Below are 14,531 nucleotides of genomic sequence, written 5' to 3' on the forward strand. Positions count from 1 at the left end.
ACTATTCTAACTCAAAATCTAATAAACTTTGTCATTGATTCAAATGTTATTCTTGATATAACAATCAATGCTCATTTTCTCATCTTCAGTCATCTTTCCTTTGATGATGGAGTTGCAAGGAACAGGTGAGGCAGTGTAATTCAAAATCTATGTACCTTAAAATGAACAGGAAAAAATATTATCTGACTGATTTATAACAATAATCAGCTATGGACGTCCTGTTGGTACATTAATCCGACTGTGGATCTAAAACTTAAGTTCAAAAAGCTAAGCAGTAACTGAACAACAACAAAAAAGAATAACAGTGCTTCCACCCTGATCTCCCCAATAGCCCATTTCTGAGAGAAACTTGGTCTCTTTTTCAAAACGAGGCTCGGTGCTCAACCATTCTTGTGAAAATAAGTTTAATTTAGATGTGAATGAAAACTTATTATCATATAGAAGGATGAGCACCAGGACTCGTTTTTAAAATGAGGCCAAAGGGAATTCGGAAATGGGCTATTGTGACCCCGAAAAATTAAGGTGATTTCTTAATATTGCATTGCGCATCCCGCACAGTGTATAAAAATTATGTAATCAGGCGAATAAGAGCGCGCCGTATTCCGAGAACACGATATTGTTTTTCAATCAATGGACTAGGTAAAAAGGTACTATGGTCCTCAGCTCTTGAACGAGCACGTTGAACTATATTTATTATGGGATAATTTTGGTGTAAAAATTATCCTGTTTAAATTGAAGAATTGAGAAAAATTCGTCGAAGGTAAAAAAGACATGGTTAAAAGTGTGCACAAAGCCCATTACTCGATGATGCAAATTATGACCTTGATAGCAATGACTCGGTGAACTTTTCGAGTCAATGTCATTGAAATTGTGTAATTTTTCCACCAATAACTGTTTTCCCAAGTGTTACTTTAAAAACCTTTGCTTCCAGCTACCGCAAAATATAACGTGAACCGATGAAATGACGCGCATGATTAGTGCCAGTACAAACATAAGTGGGGTAGGGGTGGCCCATCATATCTCTTAAACGTGTACGGTGACCTATCTTTTTATCCTATTTTTCGAAACAGAAATCGGCAGAGCACATTTAGGGAAAGTTTAAAAAGATTGGTTTGATAGCTTTTTTTTTTTTCTGAAGAAACAGCTTAAGCCTAATTCTGGTTTTTGCCTCAGTGAGGTACCGAGTTTCGTTGCTCATTGTTATTTATGAGTGAAGATTATTAAATTATTATAGTTAGGTAGGATTTCAACTTTAATAACGTATTTACCATCATTATCATCATCATTATCATCACAATTATCATTAATATTCTAATTCTTATAATTATTGTTATCCTCCTTAGTATAAAGAGGTGTGATTTTGTAGTTTTTATATTATGTAACTATATTGTAACCCTTCCCCTACTTTTCCATTTATTTTAACAGTCCGCCGATTTCATTTCAGACATCAACGAGTGTGTTGAAAAAACCCACAACTGTAGCAAGAACGCCAACTGTACAAAAACCGAGGGATCTTACAACTGCTCTTGTAATCCAGGATTCAGCGGGGATGGACATGAATGCCAAGGTATAATCCAGCAGAGCATGATCTTGTCGAACAGATATAATTCCATGTGTTTTCGATTCTGCTTAAGAACGACACTGAACGATATAACAATTTTAAAAAAGATGGCTTCTGCCAAATCATATACTGAGTACATGATCTGGCATGGTTTAAGAGAAGTACATAGTATCTTTGTCTTAGGAGTTAGAGTGCGCTTGAGCAACTCGCCATCGGAGGTGAGGTTAAAATTTCTTTTCCTTAGAGCACCCTACGGTTTTTAGATTGGAAGCCCAATTTGGGTACCCTCCTTTTTTTTATTCTTTTAGTGCTGTAATTATGTACTGATAAGGGCTGCTGATTTAATTTCAGACATTGACGAGTGTTCTCAAAACATTCACAACTGCAGCAATATAACCACTACGTGTTCGAACACCGTGGGAGCATTCAAGTGCATTTGTAAACCAGGATATATTGGAGACGGACACAACTGCACAGGCACGTACTAAACAGTGTTCACAACAAAATGCTCTATCGTGTCTGCGCACAAAAACAACGGCAATATGCATGGCAATCTGATATCATTCAGGGCATGATATATGCGTTATTGATCTAACTGAAATATATCTAATTGAAATATATCTAATTGAAATATATCTAATTGAAATATATCTAATTGAAATATATCTAATTGAAATATATCTAATTGAAATATATCTAATTGAAATATATCTAATTGAAATATATCTAATTGAAATATATCTAATTGAAATATATCTAATTGAATATATCTTTTGCCAGTTTTAAGCATCATAAAGGAAAAAACAGTGGCATCTCTTTACTTCAATACCGAACAGTGATACTTTGTCGAATCAGTAAGAAAAGCTTGTAGAACTTAACTAGCCGAAACAAAGGCAACATAAATGGTAGCCTAATGTCATTCCGAAGGTGATGATCTTATATTGAAACACTTTCTCTTCCCTGCAACCTCGGTACATGAGTATCGTCTGTTGATTCCATTTCAGACATCGATGAGTGTGTTAACAATACCCATAACTGCAGCAAGGGCAGCGCCACTTGTACAAATACTGAAGGATCATTTAACTGCTCTTGTAATCCTGGATTCACTGGAGATGGATACACCTGCCAAGGTAAGATCTTAATGAGGTCATATCATTCAACAAATTCAATTTTCCGTTTCTGGTAGCTGCCCTTAACAGGCGCCCTAGCACCAGTCGAATATTTGCTTACTAAATGATATCGATCAGAGCTAAATAGCCATTCTTGTACACTCTTTTATGCACTTCTTCGAATGACTCCATTCAATCCTCGTGTGCTAAAAGAAGTGATTTGAGACTCTCATCTCAAAAGTTCGCTTATGTGATTAAAAAGAGCGTGAAACGCACTCTTTTGGCCCAGGTGGTGGGCTAAGAAATTATTAAAGTCACATCCCTCACACTTCAACATCGTTGTTTTTATAATAATCTCTATTTCAGACTCGCGCACAAGAATCATAATTGAGACTTACTTTCACCTTAAAAACTGATTAAGCAGAGGTTAAACAAAAACTTATTCGGGCATGTAACGCCCAAACTTCTTCTCCCTCCTCCCCAGTCCTTCCGTGAACACCACAGCTGCGTTATCATTATTAAGAATCAACGTTTGTGATATACAACCAGTATTTTTCGTCTCCATTGTCGTCATTGTCACTACTGCTATCATCCATATAATCTACACATCTGTATTTTTTCTTTTATTCATTCATGTATTTATTTTTCTCATAGAAAGTCTGTGTGCCCGTTTAAAAAATTCTTCCTACATATTTACAAAATGGGGAAGAAGGAATGTAGAAAACTATAAAGTCTGCAGAAATCTGAGAGGATACCTTGTTTCCATCGAAACTGATGAAGAATGGAAATTTATTAATCGGGAGATTCAAAAGCGTAATGGTTGGAACACTACTGCGTGGCATATTGGTTTATACACGAGTTACAGCCGGAATTGGATTTGGAACAATGGAGCACCACTAAATATTTCAAAATGGCGAAACTCGGAGCCAAATGATAACGACACGGCAGCGGAGATATCCATGAATGGAGGCCTTTTTAACGGTATCTCTAAATATGGTGAAAATGCCTTCATCTGTGAAATTCCTGTGGGTAAGGAAACATTGCACCCATAAAGTACATTATGTGCTAAACCATTTCCGCCTAGCGCTTCTCAAGTAAAAATTTATTTCAATGGTTAATTTTCCAAGAGGGAAATATATCGCTCTTAGAATATCTAAAGCTTTTTCTAACTTTTATGTGTAAGCGGTGAATAAACTGTTAAGTGCGCACTAGTGGTTTCAAATTCTCCATTTTTTTGTTTTTTTCGTCTGTTCTGATCGGGGAAGGTAGTAGAGGTGGTTCAGGCTCCTAGTCAACCTTGTTATAAGCGATGTACAATAAGTACAATAAGTACAATAAGAGCATGAGCTTACAGATAGTCTTAAGGTAATAATTCAAAATAGAATATCCGAGATAGAGAACGCCGCAGTGAAGAAATATGTATCAAGTACCACTTCTGGTGGGAGCTACTTTTCGACGGAAAAAGAATTTTCCCTTATTTTTTGCCCATGAAAAGCTTCGGAACATATCCTATAAAAAAATAGTTTCATCGTCCTAGAATCATTTTTTATTTTTCTTCGCCGCGAGCCAGAGTAAATTTTTGACGGGTAAAGTGCCTGAAAGTAAAGCGATCGAAAGGACGCATTCCTCGACATTTGTCGAGCGCTTCCACTGAGGTCGGTGAGTTTTTCTATGCTGTGTTGCAAAAAAACATATCGAAGTATTTTTTTTTTTTTTTTGTGCTTATACGAGTGAGCAATAATTATATACAGTTGTTTTGGAAAAAAAACCTTTCGTAAAGAGTACGTGATAATCCTGAAAGGTATTGTCGGTAGTTTTTAGGTCCTGCTTCCTTGCCCTCAAGATTTGAGGCAAATGTGAGAAAATGTTACCCTTAAGGGCAAAGTATTGCAGAATTTGCTAAGCTTATTTTGCTCACCAAAATGACTTAAACTGCATGAAAACCAAAAAAAAAAATAAAAAAAATAAAAAAAACAAACAATTGACCCGAATGAAAGACAAAAATGATGTAAACTTAACGAGAGCGAATTCAATTGCAACACCATGTTACTTTTGTTTTGTTCCTCTTGTATTCACCTGCATACTAGTATTTCTCTCTTGTTTTTTAGTCTCTTTGTCCATATCTATTATTTACTTCACTTGTTAGACTTCATTGATCACCGGACACCCTCATTATCTCTTGTTTTTTAGTCTCTTTGTCCATATCTATTATTTACTTCACTTGTTAGACTTCATTGATCAACGGACACCCTCATTATCCTTCGAGACTGTTGCGTGCTCTGTTGCTCTTTTTTTCTTTTTTTTTTTTTCTGACAATCATTCCTGCATCAACTATATGAGGGTAACTGTGTATGTCCGGTTGGAATCTCATAAGGAATTTTACTCACATTTAACTTTTTCTCAACCTGATAAGGTGGAGGAGGGAGAGGAGGACCAGCTCAGGGATTAGTTTATCGATATTCCAATACCCAACCACAAATATTTTGTGAACTCACAGATTTGTGAAGGAAAATATTTTTGAAACAACACTGAGATCAGAGATGGCGGACGCCGTAGAGAAGAAGGATGTACTTTATTGAATAACACTGATCAAACATACACCGCAGATATTGAAAAATTAAAGTAGGAATAGAATGATAAAAGATAGAATAAGTTACCTTTTCCAGCTTATGTATTTTTATCCTTTATGGTGATTGCGATTATATCATACTATCATCATTTTCATAATTATCACTCTTTTTATCATCATCATCATAATTATTACTGTTTTCATTTTCATCATTTTGTAGAGTGCCCCACTCTATCGTTCCAAAACTCTTGGTACATATTTGCGGAGACGTGTGAAGATGATTGGGAATGGAAAAGAGCCGCCTGCCAAAGCCTAGGAGGAGACCTAGTTTCCATTGAAACCAAAGAAGAGTGGAATTTCATCACTGACGAGATGCAAATGCGAAATAGTTCGAAACATGGATGGAGTATTGGTTTAATGAAGAAGGCTGGCAATTGGACTTGGGTGAATGGAAGACTACTGACTATTTGCGAATGGGGAGATGGGCAGCCAAGTGGTGAGGGCAATGTGACTCACATATACAAGCTGTTTAGTAATGGCACACGGATTGTAATTGGTGATTGCAGTGAAGATTTGTACAGCGATTATATTTGTGAAATTCCCAGGGGTAAGACAAACTTACTATTTTAATAATTGTTACTTTTATTACTATTATTTTTATCTTTCTTTCGATAGCTAACTAAAAGGTACCAGAAGCACTTAGGGGTAACAAAAAGTGTTATCACTTTAGCGTTTGTCAAACTTACAACAGAAATGATAAACCATCATGACTGTCATGATCAAGTTTACACTTACATTTGCATTGATGGATTAAGGTTGGGACAATTCAATGAATTTTTCACGATATACATGATTAACTATCCCCCTTGTGAGCAAGGGAAACGTAACAGATGGTTTAGTTACGGTTTGTGTATCTACAATCACTCTTACGAGTAACAGAAGTCATAAAAACTTTCAGTTATCGGTAATTCTCATGTTAAAAATGTTATTCTTCTGACTCAACAAAATGCAGTGAAACTGACACTCTCGGGACCTTCTTCGATGTCCGTTTAATTTAACAGTCGAGTCAAATGGGAGAAAGTCACGAGCATGTGCGACTATTTACACTCGCCATTGTTTTTTTTAACTCCTTTTGTTAAATTGAAATACGAAAAGAGAATGGTATCCATGAAACCACATGAATTAACGACATGCGAAGCTTCGGACGTTATTATCAGGCTTAAATAACACGCTAGAGAAAGGAGAATATCAAGGTTTTTGTGCACATTGGGAATAAAATCTTATTCACGCGACGCGACATTGAACTGACACTCTCATTAGACAATCGAGCAAATGACGAAATTCTTCTACAGGATACAACGGCGCGGAAGGCTTCGGGCGTTAATACCGGGTTACCAATGCTTTCATTAACATAGCATAACACAGTGAGTCTCTAATTGAATATATCTTTCGCCAGTTTTAAGCAATAAAGGGAAAAACTGTGGCATCTCTTTACTTCAATTACGAAAGCAACAGTCGCCCCACAATCCGCCCCACCGTGATTATTTACACCCTAAATTTTTTATCAGAATCACCCTCCACGGCGAGGATTTGTCGTATAGTCAGTTTTGCCGATGGTTTAAATCTGCCGCTCGTATGATAAACAGAAACTTTGAAAAATCCCGCCTGTATTTTAAAGCTGTTTCCGCCATTGTTCTAAAGTGGCCATATACAGTCATCTTCAATCATTTAACAAGGCCTGTTGTAATCAAAGTTGATCCGCTTTTCTTGATACGATAAATTTTTAGCAGTATAAACTCGCCAGTTGTTTATCTTCTCTTTGTTTTCATTGTCGTCTGCCGCGTTTTGCGTCTCCATTGACTTTGTCTAAGAATAAATTACGAACTTTGTTTGTTTGTTTGTTTGTTTTTTTTGCGTGCTCGGGATCAAAGTGAGCTATCCCGCGCAAGATGGGCTCACCTTGCCCGCTCGGGCAACCAATCACAACGATGCTAGCGATTTTATGACTATGCATCTCTCATCAAAGCGTGGGATCGAAATTGCAGGATATGGTTGAGTTCTTTCTACGCTTTAGTGGACCAAGACGAGGTTGAATACCACAAAAAAAAAAAAGAACAAAAAAAAAACAAAAAACAAAAAACAAAAAAACCGGACTAATCCGAGCGGGTAACATGGGCCTAATATATATAACGGTCATCACAGTTTAGCTCTTTAGTTACTCTTGGTGACCAGTAACTGTATGTATTTTTTAATTTATTTATCGTTTAATTTATAACTAAGGTCATTTCACAGTTCACATAAACCAGTGTGTTGTCCTTAAGAACGCCTCTAAACAATCTATAGCTTTTCGGATACAAACTCATGTATTAAGTAAATATTATGGCTTTGTCAGAAAGAGTTTTAGCGAGCCTGCATCAAGAGTGAGGCTAGAAATCCCTTTTTTGTTTAGAGGCACCCTGTGGTTTTGTTCAGAGTGAAAATCCAGTTTTCAGCCCATTTTCATCGTTCTTCTCTATCAGCAAAATTAATATGGACTGCTGATTTCATTTCAGACATTGACGAGTGTTCTCAAAAGAGCCACAACTGCAGCAATAAAACTGCCACTTGTAAAAATTCCGAGGGATCATTCAAGTGCATTTGTAAACCAGGATTCAGTGGCGACGGACACAACTGCACAGGTATCGGACAGTGATGCTTTGTTGTATCGAGGAGAAAAGCTTGTAGAACTTAACTAGCCGAAACAAAGGCAACATAAATGGTAACCTAATATCATTCGGAGGGTAATGATCTTATATTGGAACACTTTCTCTGCCCTGCAACCTCAGTGCATGAGTATGGTCTGTTGCTTCCATTTCAGACATCGACGAGTGTGTTAACAATACCCATAACTGCAGCAAGGGCAGCGCCACTTGTACAAATACTGAAGGATCATTCAACTGCTCTTGTAATCCTGGATTCACTGGAGATGGATACACCTGCCAAGGTAAGATCTTAATGAGGTCATATCATTCAACAAATTAACTTCTCCGTTTCTGGTAGCTGCCCTTAACAGGCGCCTTAGCACAAGTTGAAGATTTGCTTACTAAATGAAATCGATCAGCGGTAAATAGCCATTCTTGTACACTCTTGTATGCCCTTCTGCGAATAATTTCATTCAATCCTCGTGTGATACAAGAGGTGACCTGACACTAATATCTCAAGAGTTCGCTTATGTGATTAAATTTAAAAGTGTGAGCCGCATTCTTTTGGCCCAAGTAGTGGGCTGGGAAATGATTGAAGTCACATCCCTCACACTTCCCATCGTCACTCTTATAATGATCTCTATTTTAGAATCATAATCAAGATTTACTTTCACCTTTAAAACTGGTTAAGCTGAGGTTAAAAAAAAAACACCTATTCGGGCATGTAACGCCCAAATCTCTTTCCCCTCCTCCCCAGTACTTTCGTGAACACCATAGCTGCGTTATCATTATTAAGAATGAATGTCTGTGAATATACAACAAGTATTTTTCGTCTCCATTTTCATCATTGTTACTAGTCTTATCATCCATACAATCTACACATCGGTATGTCTTCTTAAACCCATTCATGTATTTATGTTTCTCATAGAAAGTCTGTGTACCCGTTTAAAAAATTCTTCCTACATATTTACAAGAAGGGGAAGAAGGAATTTAGAAAACTATAAAGTCTGCAGAAATCTCAGAGGATACCTTGTTTCCATCGAAACCGATGAAGAATGGAAATTTATTAATCATGAGATACAAAAGCGTAATAGTTGGAATATTACTGCGTGGCATATTGGTTTATACAAGAATTACAGCAGGGATTGGATTTGGAACAATGGAGCATCACTAAATATTTCAAAATGGCGAGACTCTGAGCCAAATGGTAACGACACGGCAACGGAGATATCCATGAATGGAGGCCTTTTTAACGGTATCTCTAAATATGGTGAAAATGCCTTCATCTGTGAAATTCCTGGGGGTAAGGAAAAATCCCACCCATGTAGTACATTATGTGCTAAAGCATTTCCGCCTAGAGCTTTTCCAGCAAAAATTTATTTCAATGGTTAATTTTCTAAGAGGTAAATATGGCTCTTAGAATATTTAAAGCCTTTCCTAACTTGTATGTGTAAGCGGTGAATAAACTGGTAAGTGCGCATTAGCGGTTTCAAATTATGATAACTCGCACTTGCAATTGATTATCCTTTTTTTTTCAGCCCGTTCTGATCGAGGAAGGGAGGGGAGGTGGCTTAGGCTGCAAGTCAACCTTGTTATCAGCGATGTATAATAAGTAAAATAATAGCATGAACTTTTATTTAACAATTATTTGCCGAAGGCGAGGTGAATATCGTCGAATAATTATTGGTTATTAAATAGGTAGGTTTCTAAATAACATTGGTGCTGCGTCGGTGGGAGTAACAGGGTGATTTGGGTTTTATCAACTAAGTTGATAATTAACAATTATTCGTCGAAGGCGAGGTTAATATCGTTGAATAATCCTCAAGACGAAGTCGAGGGGATTATTCGACAATATTCACTGAACCTGAGGCGAAAAATTGTTTTAGTATAATTTCAGAGCTGAACAACAGAGAAATTTCTAAAATCATGAAACATTTGGGGACATATGTCATTAAAACGTTTCATCGTCGTAGAATTATTCTTTATTTTTCTTCGCCGCGAGCCAAAGTAATTTTTCGATGGGTTAAGTGTCTGAAGGATAAGCGATCGAAAGGATACATTTCTCGGCATTTGTCGAACGCGCGTTCACTGAGGCCTGTGAGTGTTTCCAAGATGTGTTGAAAAACACACATCAAAGTATTTTTGTTTGTGCTTGTACGGTGATCGATAATTATATAGATTTGTTTCGGAAGAAAGCGTTTCGGAAAAAGTACGTGATAACCCTGAAAGGTATTGTGGGTAGTTTTTGGGTCGTGTTTCCTTGACCTCAGAATTCTGGGTAAATCTGAGAAAATGTCATCTTAAGGACATAGCATTGCGGATTTGCTGAACTTATACACCAAAATGTCTTTTTATTCTAAAGTGCATGACAAACCAAACAGAAACAAAAAAAAATTCACCCGAATGAAAGATGAAAACGGTGTAAAAACTTTAAGGAGAGCGAATTCAATTGCAACACCATGTTACTTTTGATTTGTTCCTCTTGTATTCACACCCATATTGGCATTTCTCTCCTGTTTTTTAGCCTTTTTGTCCATATCTATTATTTATTTACTTCACTTGTTAGACTTCATTGGTCACCGGACACGCTGGTTATCCTTCGAGACTGTTGCGTGCACTTTTGCTCTTTTTTTTCTGACAACCATTCCTGCATCAACTGTATACTGATAACTGTGTATGTCCGATTGCAAATTTATGAGAAATTTTTACTGACATTTAACTTTTTTTTTTAACTTGATAAGATGGAAAAGGGAGAGGATGACCAGCTAAGGGATTACTCTATCGATATTCGAAAACCCAACCACAAAAACTGTATGAACCCACAGATCTGTGAAGGGCAATAATTTTTTAAAAACCACTGAGCTCAGAGATGGCGGACGCCGTAGAGAAGAAGGATGTACTTAATTAATTGAGACTGATCATACATAGACCGCATATGTTGAAAAATTTTAATACGAATAAAATGAGAAAAGCGAGAATAAGCTACGTTTTCTAGCTTACTTATTTTTATCTTTTATGGTGATTGTGATTATATCATGTTATCATCCTTATCATAATTGACACTTTGTTTATCATCATCATCATCATCATAATTTTTGTTTTCATTTTCATCATTTTGAAGGGTGCCCCGCGAAATCTTTGGAAAACTCTTGGTACATATTTGCGGAGACGCGTGAAGGTGATTGGGGCTGGAAAAGAGCCGCCTGCCAAAGCCTAGGAGGAGACCTAGTCTCCACTGAAACCAAAGAAGAATGGAATTTTATCACTCACAATATACAAAGGCGAAATAGTTCAAAACATGGATGGAGTATTGGTTTAATGAAAAAGGCTGGCAATTGGACCTGGGTGAATGGAAGACCACTGACCATTTGCGAATGGGGAGATGGACAGCCAAGTGGTGACGGCAATGTGACTCACATATACAAGGTGTCTAGTAATGGCACACGGATTGTAATTGGTGACTGTAGTGAAGATTTGTACAGCGATTATATTTGTGAAATTCCCAGGGGTAAGACAAGCTTACTATTTTAATAATTGTTACTTTCATTAATATTATTTTTATCTTTCTTTCGATAGCTAGTAAACTAAAAGGTACCGGTAGCACTTAGGGGTAAAAAAAAAATTATCACGTTAGCGTTTGTCAAACTTACCACAGAAAGTATAAACCTTCTGACAGCCATGATCAAGTTTACACCTACATTTGCACGGATATCTTAAGTTTGCAGCCATTCAATGAATATTTTCACGATACACATGTGTAAATATCACCCTGGTGAGCAGAGGAAGGTAACGGATGGTTTAGTTACGGTTTGTGTACCTAGAATCACTCTTACGAGTAACAGCAGCCATAAAAACTTCCAGTTATTAGTAATTTTCATGTTAAAAGTGTTTTTGTTCTGATTGAACAAAATACAATAAAACAGACACCCTCGCGACCTTCCTCGGTCTCCGTTTAATAGATGATGACTGCTTAATAGAAGGTTGTAGAAAACTGCGCAATATTTCTAAACAATTAACATTCAACGGTTACTTTGTACGGTGATGAAGTTCCATGTTTTTAACAAAGCTATCCAGAGTTCAACTCATTGCCTTTCCTTTCCAACTTTAATACTTGTTGGTAATAATGCAAAACCATGACGGCAAAGCAGTCACGATAAAACGCGAGGATGTAGTCACATACACTACGTTGTCAATTCATTCCGGTGTCCACTTAATATATATTTTTAACAATGGAAATGAGCAAAGTACAATTTATCTAAGAGTCAGCATCCGCATAATAGAGGTGTCTGCTGAAAAGGGGTTCGTTACAAAGGTAAAAGTGGGACGTTCATTTCGGGACCCGACTTAGTGTCGGCCTCTAAGAGGGTGTCTGCTTAAGGTGGCTGAACACGATTGTTGATACTTGTGTTTTTCTTTCATAACTTTCTTTAAAACCCTTGATCTCTCGGTCGCCAAAACTGGCAGTAAGCAAGTTAACAACATAAACTTTGCTTTTTTCATGGCTAAGCTGACGTATGTGCCGTTTCCGTGGCGACATGAATAAATATAAACAGGCCTTTAAAATCGGTTTTGTTCATTTGTAGAAAATCTAGTCATTAGTTTTTCTTTATAATTTGCATGCAACGAGCTTGTAGCTATACTCACAAGTTAATACCACTTTGCTAACAATTTAACAGAGAGATATTTAAATATCCCTTGTTAAAGGTTCACTCGATTATCTAGAATTTCCCTTGTTAAAAACAACCTTTTTCAACACTCTAGTTACTTATTTCCTAAAGTATTTTTGTGCCACATTTCGTGAGATTCCAATGAGTGGTTCTCAAGAAATAGGCATATTTCTCGGAAAACAATTCTCCATTCAATCCCAATTGTTTTTTCCTTAACATGCATGCGTTGCATTTAACTGGGTTCTCTCGGTAACGACGAAAAAGCTGACAATTGCTGGGGTCTTTGCACCGTTAATTTTTCTAACATGTCTTTTTAATAAAAGATTAAAGCCCTGAATACACTGCGCCAACTATAGAGGAAAATAACACAGATAGTGTGGATTCGTGTCGAGTAAATAAAATGACTGCTCTATTGACGGCAAGTTTGTTTTTTTGCAATCCTTGTGCGCGCGCTGAATTGCAACAGCAAAAGCGAAAACTGTGTTCAGCCACCTTAATTATAGTGGTCAATTCCAATTGCAAAGAGTCGTCACTCCAACTGGAGCGTTGGAAAATAAGGCGAGATAATCTTATTCTTTTGAGGTGTGTTATCTTAAAAGAATAATTTGTAATTTATGTCTACAAATCAGATGCATGCCAATTTATTGTTTTAGAAAACAAACACATACGAATTGGAGATTCGTTTGATCCTCGCTTAGAGGTATCACTTCTTATCTCTTTATTTATTACCTATTTTCTGTCCTCCTTAATGGAAAATGTCCAGAGAACAAAATGAACTGAACACTATGCACCTAGGGAATACTCGAGAGCGAGACTCTATAGCCTCTTTTATTGCCAGAGGAAAGGAATAAATTTTCTTATTTTATTATTTATTTTAAGGAAAAGCAAACAAACAAAGTATCAATTGTGATTGGAATTAAATTGATGTTGTTAACAAAACACCCGTTCTTTTCGTTACAGGCGCAAAGCAGTGGTTGACAAAAGTTAATCAGTGCTTTATTGAATAGTAGTAATTCTCAGGACAGAGAAATACTTTGAACTACTTGTGGAATAAGACATTACGTCTCGAGTATAACATTCGACGCACGTATAGAAACTGTAAAAATAAAATAACAGTGCTTTAACAATCTTGAAATATATTTCGCTCTTCGGGTCTCATCATTTTTCTTTTTTTTTCTTTTTTGACTGATGAGGCTCGAAGAGAGAAATATATTTGAAGATTCTTAAAGCACTGTTATTTATTTTTTTTTTTACGGTTTCTATACATGCGTCGAATGTGATACTCGAGACGTGATGTCTTATTCTACAAGTAGTTAAAACTATTCAAACGCATTCCTAGCCTCAGCAACTGCTATTTCTTTAAGCAGAGCAATACGTTTTCTTATTTAAATGATTTACTTCACCTGCATTTTATTATTTTGCAATATTTTCGCAGCAGATTCATCTTACGGACAAAACTCTTCACAGACTAACGGCCAGGAGTCCGTTGAACCACCTAGCAACCTACCACCTGGTCCTTATATAAGCAAGAAATCTGTCCCAATTGCAAGTGCGACAAAGAATCTGCCATCAGGCAAGCAAATCTACAAAATGTAATCTGATAAATGGCGAGAATCAAGACTTGCTTTTATAACGGTGCTCTATGCAATAGAGGATATAACGGCCAAAAGTGCAGACAAAAGTGCAAACACATTAACTCCAGCGAGTATCGCGATCAAGCCAATTGCTGAGTAGAAAACCACTTACGCAACTGTAACAATTAACGAAGAAGCCATTGCTTGTTAGTCTTTTCCACTTAGGGAACTGTTAATTTACAATGAGGATGTTCTAAGTATTTGTTTAAAAATTCGGGAAAAACATAAATATATTCCAATAGTGTCCGTTGGCATAGCCCACTTCAGGTTAAGCACGTCGTAACACTAACGATGTTTGATATTGTACACA

General features: G+C 36.8%; 1 protein-coding gene across 1 annotated transcript; it reads left to right on the plus strand.

Annotated features, from left to right (window-relative positions):
* The first annotated feature begins 10,934 nt into the window (after positions 1-10,934).
* Positions 10,935-14,431, plus strand: LOC148737021 (uncharacterized). The gene is made up of 2 exons (XM_088750768.1): positions 10,935-11,428; positions 14,023-14,431. Exons 1-2 carry the CDS (start codon positions 11,239-11,241, stop codon positions 14,181-14,183), a joined length of 351 nt encoding a protein of 116 aa, XP_088606894.1. The 5' UTR covers positions 10,935-11,238; the 3' UTR covers positions 14,184-14,431.
* The last annotated feature ends 100 nt before the right edge of the window (positions 14,432-14,531 follow it).

This window comes from Stylophora pistillata, chromosome 2 (genome assembly GCF_964205215.1).
Source record: "Stylophora pistillata chromosome 2, jaStyPist1.2, whole genome shotgun sequence".
NCBI classification, from domain to species: domain Eukaryota; kingdom Metazoa; phylum Cnidaria; class Anthozoa; order Scleractinia; family Pocilloporidae; genus Stylophora; species Stylophora pistillata.

Bases quoted from the DNA above. Each gene is read 5' to 3' on its own strand.
- LOC148737021 (XM_088750768.1), top strand. From the start codon at position 11,239: ATGAAAAAGGCTGGCAATTGGACCTGGGTGAATGGAAGACCACTGACC. The intron at 11,429-14,022 runs GTAAGACAAGCT...ATATTTTCGCAG, and splicing joins TATTTGTGAAATTCCCAGGG to CAGATTCATCTTACGGACAA.